The sequence below is a fragment of the Pistacia vera genome, unplaced genomic scaffold (genome assembly GCF_008641045.1).
Source record: "Pistacia vera cultivar Batoury unplaced genomic scaffold, PisVer_v2 Contig189, whole genome shotgun sequence".
NCBI classification, from domain to species: domain Eukaryota; kingdom Viridiplantae; phylum Streptophyta; class Magnoliopsida; order Sapindales; family Anacardiaceae; genus Pistacia; species Pistacia vera.
In genome coordinates, this window is record NW_022195989.1 from 972,086 (window position 1) to 979,171 (window position 7,086).

At 35.2% G+C, this 7,086-nt stretch overlaps 1 protein-coding gene across 1 annotated transcript; it reads left to right on the top strand.

The window, feature by feature from the left end:
• Positions 1-590: 590 nt before the first annotated feature.
• Positions 591-5,532, top strand: LOC116127133 (LRR receptor-like serine/threonine-protein kinase RCH1). The gene is made up of 7 exons (XM_031412797.1): positions 591-804; positions 1,366-1,437; positions 1,633-1,704; positions 2,091-2,312; positions 2,464-2,535; positions 2,846-2,917; positions 4,955-5,532. The coding sequence occupies exons 1-7, from the start codon at positions 591-593 to the stop codon at positions 5,530-5,532; spliced, it is 1,302 nt and encodes a 433-aa protein (XP_031268657.1).
• The last annotated feature ends 1,554 nt before the right edge of the window (positions 5,533-7,086 follow it).

Genomic DNA, 7,086 nt, shown 5'->3' on the forward strand with positions numbered 1-7,086 from the left:
ATGATATTTTGCAATACGATGTCGTTTCGTCTATAACAGAATCAGAAGTTCAGTTGTAAAGTAGTTGGTAATCTGCTTTTTGTATAAAAAGGGAGAATGCTCCCTTACTTGTATCAGTTACGAATTTACACTACAATAACTGAAATCAGTTACATTTTCTTGATTTTACATTTATCAACCAGAGTTTTATTTTATTCGAGTCAATACAATTCTGTTTTGTGTGTGTGTGTGTGTTTGTAATTGAGCTGAATTAATAAAAGTATAATTAGGTTTGTGAAAGAGAAGAGACAAGACTCGATTCTTGTTGTATTATATGAATTGGAGAGAAGACTTTGAAAAAGACCAACTTGGCTTAACTAATAAGGCACGGCTCGTGCGTCCTGTGTGTTAGAAAGTTCACCAACAATTATGGTCTTGCTAGAAATATTACTTAATTATGCTACTATTTCATCATTACAAATTCTTTTATCCACGATATATCTACCTATCTCACTTCATACATCCTATTTCACAAATCAATGGAGAATATGATGTCCATCTATTTCTTTCCAGTGTTGTTTGTGAATTTCTGTTTCATGTCTAGCTTAGCTATGGCTGCCAAAAACTTAACAACCGATCAATCTGCTCTTCTTCAATTCAAAGCACATATCACTTCTGATCCTAGCCGTGTCTTAGCGTATAATTGGTCCATTTCTAAACCAGTCTGCCGATGGGTTGGAATTTCTTGTGATGCTCGCCATGGAAGAGTCACAACCTTGAATCTTTCATCAATGGATCTTGGAGGCACCATTCCTCCACACCTAGGTAATCTCTCATTCCTAGTGAATCTTGACCTTGGTGACAATAATTTCCATGGCCATCTGCCCAATGAACTGGGAGAATTACGCCGATTGAGAGGCTTTTATATCGGCAACAATAAAATAAGTGGAGTCGTTTCAACATGAATTGGTAGTTTATCTAAAATCCACTTTTTGTATCTTTATAATAACAGTTTCACCGGTACCATCTCACATTCTCTCTTCAATTTAACAACGCTGGAGGTCTTGAGACTACAAGGCAATAATATCGAAGAAAATGTGTCGTCAGAGATTGGGAAGCTCACCAATTTGAAAATTTTCCACATGGCAAGAAACCACCTTTCGGGCACCATACCTTGGAGTAGCATGGGCAACATTTCCTCATTACAAAGTCTTAGTTTAACCAACAATAGCTTGTCTGACAGTCTGTCTGATGATATTTGCAATCATCTTCCAAACCTTGAATCGCTTACTTTATCCCTCAATAGACTTTCCGGCCAGCTTCCGGCGAGTTTAGGTGATTGCAGCAAGCTTCATACATTGTCATTGTCATTTAATAAATTCACAGGACACATACTACAAACTGTTGGAAATTTGAGTGAGCTTATCCTTTTGTATCTTAATGACAACAACCTAGCAGGTACACGATTCCACTTTGGTATTTTTAAAGCATATAGCTGATGTGTCCATTAACAGATATATTAGTATCATAATATTTTCTTCAATTAGTATAATCTTATAAAAGCAATATTTAATTTTCATATTTAATGTCTTGTAACTGTAAAAGTTGGCCAAAAGCTCTAAGTTTTAACCACCAACCCTTTTCCTCTGGCAGGTGAAATTCCACAGGAGATTTACAACTTGCAAGGTCTACAGTCTCTAGCTCTCGGTTCCAATAGTTTAACTGGTAATATTCTTCTCTCAAAATTTAATATTTCAATCATTACTTTATTTATAGTTAATATTATATATGATAACACATCATCTGAAATGTCAAATTTTAACAAACATATATTTAAAAATAACCTTAAGTTAGAATATTGTGGTTCAAAAAAAAAATTGTATATATAAAGAAAAATTAGCTTTATATTTAATACGGAGAAAATAAATATGTTCAATAAGTTACAACTCAAATAATCGGTAACCAAACTTTTAACAAAAATGAGTAAAATGTTGAGTTAGAATTGACTAAACCATTTAGCAGCTGGTGAGAGTTGATATTTTTTTAAATATATTTAATGTAAATGTTTGTGTGAGGTTGATTATTTTTGACGTTGGATCTTGAATTTACAGCTGGTCTCCTCCCGTCAAGTATCTTCAATATTTCTTCTTTGGAGTTAATTAATCTTGGCAACAGTGGCCTATTCGGTAGTCTCCCAACGGATATCTGCAATCATCTTCCAGCACTTCGGCACCTTAGACTTTCTCGTAATATGATCAGCGGCACTATTCCAAAGAATATCAACAACTGTACTTCTCTAGAATTTTTATATCTGAATGAAAATCGCCTGACAGGTACTATCTTGGCTTCAATTTATGTATTTTAGGTATTAATACTGTTTCTTAACTAAATATGTATTTTTATTTTATAACTGAATCTCATAAACTCCTTTTAATGGATTCCAAAAGCTGAAGGCTTTGTGCATCAATGTTTGCATTTTGGCAGGTGAAATTCCAGATGAGATTGCGAATTTGCAGAGTCTACGAGACTTGGCCCTAGGTTCCAATGGCTTAACTGGTATAATTCCAGCATCAATCTTCAATATTTCAACCATGGAAAAAAATGATCTATCCACTTCTTGTATCTTTATAATACAGTTTCACCGCTACCATACCTTGGAGTAGCATAGGCAACATTTCCTCATTACAAATTCTTAATTTAACCTACAACAGCTTTTCTGGCAGTCTGCCCGATGATATTTGCAATCATCTTCCAAACCTTGAACGGCTTTCTTTATCCTACAATGGACTTTCTGGCCAGCATCCGGTGAGTTTAGGTGATTGCAGCAAACTTCATACATTGTCATTGTCGTATAATAATTTCACAGGACACATACCACAAACTGTTGGAAATTTGAGTAAGCTTATCGGTTTGCTTCTTAATCACAACATCCTAGCAGGTACACGATTCAACTTTGATATTTTTGAAGCATATAGCTGGTGTGTGCATGAGTGTCCAATAACATATATATTAGTATTATAATATTCTCTTCAATTAGTATGTTATACTTTAAAAAAAATTTACAACTTAAAAAAATAAAACATACAAGCGTTGTATATTAATAATCTTATAAAAGCAATAGGTCTGGGAAATCCAATCTGTTTGGTACCTTGAAAAAGGGTTGTGGTAGAAATTTAAGGAGGTGTTTGTCTGAGGTTATGAAAATTAGTTTATAAGCATTTGAAATTTTAAGTAATTACGTGTTTAGTTAAAGTACTTATAAGTGACTGATAAGTAGTTGACGTGTTTGGTAAAATATGGTTTGTAAGTACATTTTATTATAAATGACTAAAAAGGGTACTATATTAAATAAATGGATACTATGAAATTTTAAAATTAAACGAAGATAATGTAGTAATATACTTTGTCAAACTAGCTTATAAAAAAAAAAAAAAAAAAAAGCTCAAAAAAATTATAAGCAAATAAGTCAACTTAATTTTAAAGTTTATAAACTAGTTTAACCAGCTTATAAACTTAGAGAAACACCCTTAAAGTTATACCATGTTAATTTTCAATTTAATGTCTCTTAACTGTAAAAGTTAGCCAAAAGAAGCACCAACGTTTGTCCTCTAGCAGGTGAAATTCCACGGGAGATTGACAAGTTGGAAAGTCTACAGTTTTTAGGTCTTGGTTTCAATAGTTTCACTGGTAGTATTCTTTCCCTCAAAATTTAATGTTTCAATATTATTATGGATGCGTTTGATTTATTATTTTGGATAAGATTTTGGAGATAGTATTAGATAATTGAATATGGGAGTATTACGAGGTAAAATTTTAAAATTTATAAAAGAATCCCCTAGGTTTGTTAATTTAATAAATACCCCAATATATATAAATATATAAAATGACACAAAGACCTCCAGCACCTGCAGTGCCAGATTCCAGCCACCACCATTGGAATTTGGCTAAAAAATTGCATAACCACACATACCGGCCGGTATGGCGTCGCTATGGCCTTTTCCAGCCAAATCTACCACAGATCTGGCCGGAAAAGGCCAGATCTATGGCCATATGTGGCCGTTGACGGCCGAAAAAGGCCAAAGAAGGCCATCTTTGGCCGTCAGCGAAGACCAAAGATATGGATTTGGCCGTCGTTGACCGTCAACGACGGCCAGATCAATGAATTACTGGCCAGTTCCAGTCAGTAATTCACCGTTGTGGCAGATTCCGGTTACCATCGATGGTGGTTGCCAGAATCTGACAAGTATGGGTTATGGGGGTGTTTTTGTTAATTTTAAACTTTTTTCAGGGGGTATTTGATGAAATTAATAACCTTATGGGGTCTAAAAGTAAATAAAAAATACAGTAATATTTCTGAAATAATGTGTCAAACATTATTTGGAGAATATGATTGAGAATATAGGTAGAAATAATAAGTCAAACACACCCTATATTTATTGTTAGTAACTTTTAATATTATAAATGTAAAATAATATAATTTAAAAAATAACCTAAACTTAGAATATTGTGGTAAAAAAAATTGTATATATAAAGAATAATGACTATAGATTATGACTACAAGTATAGAATTAAAAAATATATATATTTAATTTTATATTGTTTTACAGCTGGCGTTCTCCCGCCAAGCATCTTCAATATTTCTTCTTTAAAGTCAATCTATCTTCCCAACAGTGGCCTATTCGGTAGTCTCCCAGCGGATATCTGCAATCATCTTCCAGCACTTCAGTACCTTTGTATTGCTCGTAATAAGATCAGCGGCACAATTCCAAAGAATATCAAAAACTGTACTCATCTAGAAGTTTTATTTCTGCACGAAAATCGTCTGACAGGTACTATCTTGGCTTCAATTTATGTATTTTAGGTATTAATACTATTTCTTTAACTAAATATTTATTTTTCAACTGAATCTCGTAAACTCCTTTTAAGGTATCCCAAAAGCTGAAGGCTTTATGCATCAATATTTGCATTTTGGCAGGTGAAATTCCAGATGAGATTGGGAATTTGCAGAGTCTACAACACTTGGCCCTAGGTTCCAATGGCTTAACTGGTATAATTCCAGCATCAATCTTCAATTTTTCAACCATGGAACAAAATGATCTATCCCTGAATAACCTTTCGGGCTGTCTACCATCAAGCTTTGGCCAACGGCTTTTGAACCTCGTGCGTCTTACCATAGGGCTCAATAAACTTACTGGAACAATCCCCAACTCCATCTCCAATGCTTCCAAACTCACTTTCCTAGATCTGACTGGAAACTCACTTTCTGGTCTTTTTCCAAATACATTTGGCAACTTAAGACTCCTTAAATATCTTGGCCTTGCGGGAAATAACTTGACCACTGAATCACCCACTACGGAATGGAGCTTTCTCCCTTCTTTGACAAATTGCAGAGAACTAAAAGTTCTTTACTTAGATTATAATCCATTGTATGGCGTCCTTCCACTTTCAATTGGGAATCTATCATCATCTCTGCAAATTTTTCGTGCAAGTAATTGCAAGATCAAGGGCAGCATTCCTATAGAAATTGGTAACTTACATAGCTTGTTTGTTTAAGACCTTTCGATGAATGACTTGAATGGAGAGGAAATTTCGCTGCCCGGCCATCCCAAGTTTGTATTTAACAAAATGGCCTTCAAAATGTTTTTCATTTTTTTTTTAATTTAGAGAAGCTGACATGGCATAGTTAGGAAGAGTTAAAAACGTAAAATGGGTTAAAATGAAAAAATTAAAACATATTTTGGACAAATCATAAATAATGAAAGTTTTTAAAATTTCAAATTTTAAAATGAGCCCCAACTATTCACCTCGCTTAATCGAAACTCATTAGGGCAAAAAGCGATTTCTTGAACCCAACGGAATGGAGACTGTGCGATTTCCGATCGAACCTAGAAATTTCCATCCATATTCAATCCTAAAATCAATTTCTTGAGCCCTAAACGGAATACAATCACAATTTTCGGCGATACAGTCGCGATTTACAATCGATTTCTTGAACCCTAAAAGCAATTTCTTGAACCTAAAAGAGACTGTGCGATTTTCGATCGAGCCTGCAAATTTCCACACCATATTCAATCCTAAAATCAATTTCTTGAACACTAAATGGAATACAGTCGCGATTTCCAATCGATTTCTTGAACCCTAAACGGAATCTGTGCGATTTCTGGCGATGCAATCCACATTTCTGATCGAAACTACAAATTTTGACACCAAATTCAATCCAAAACCATGGCTGACATTGACAATAAGGAGGAAAACACAAGGCCACTTTGAATCCTAGATTTTGGTGGAGCAAGCAGTTCAATGGCTGTTGCGGTGGATCATCCAATCAGTGAAGGTGGTCCACAGGTAGAGGAGTTGACAGCAGCACAACAACAGAGAGAAGAATCACAAAACGTTTCTGAAGAGGAGGAGTTAGGCCAAAATTCAGGAGAGGAAGAGGAGTCTGGCGAGAATTCAGGCTATGAGGAGTCTTCCGAGGATTCAGGAACGAGGAGGAGGTCGGCGAGAATGCAGGCGACGAGGAGGTCGGTGAAGAAAGGGTACGTATTTGCTTTAGGAGTATTGCTCTGTACTGTCACTTAAGTGATCATTTGTATCGCTTAAGTGATTAATCTCTTAAGCAATTAATCATTTGTTTTGGGAGTATTACTCATGGTCGCTGAAGCGATTGATTCAGTTTACTCTTGGTTGCTTAAGCAATTTCAGATCGCCTAAGCGATCCTATCTAATGCAGAATCTAGATATAAGATTGCTTAAGCGATACTTTACTCTTGGTCGCTTAAGCGATTGCAGATCGCTCAGGAGATCTTGCACGAGGCAGAGTCAAGATCTCTTAAGCAATCCGAAATCGCTTAAGCGACCACAAAGGTAATTTTTTGTTGCTGATATTTTGTTTATTAGTTGTTTTGGTTTATTTTTGTTACTGACATGTTGTTTATATTTATTGTGCAGATTATGCGGACCGTAAACCATATAGACTACAACTTGGAGCTTGTAAGCGATAATGTACCCTACTTCCCTGCAAGGGTGACGGTCAGGTCGAGTTTGGATGTTTTTGAAAGAATAAAAGAGATTTTAGCTGGAATGAGGCGTGGTGCTATAGATTTT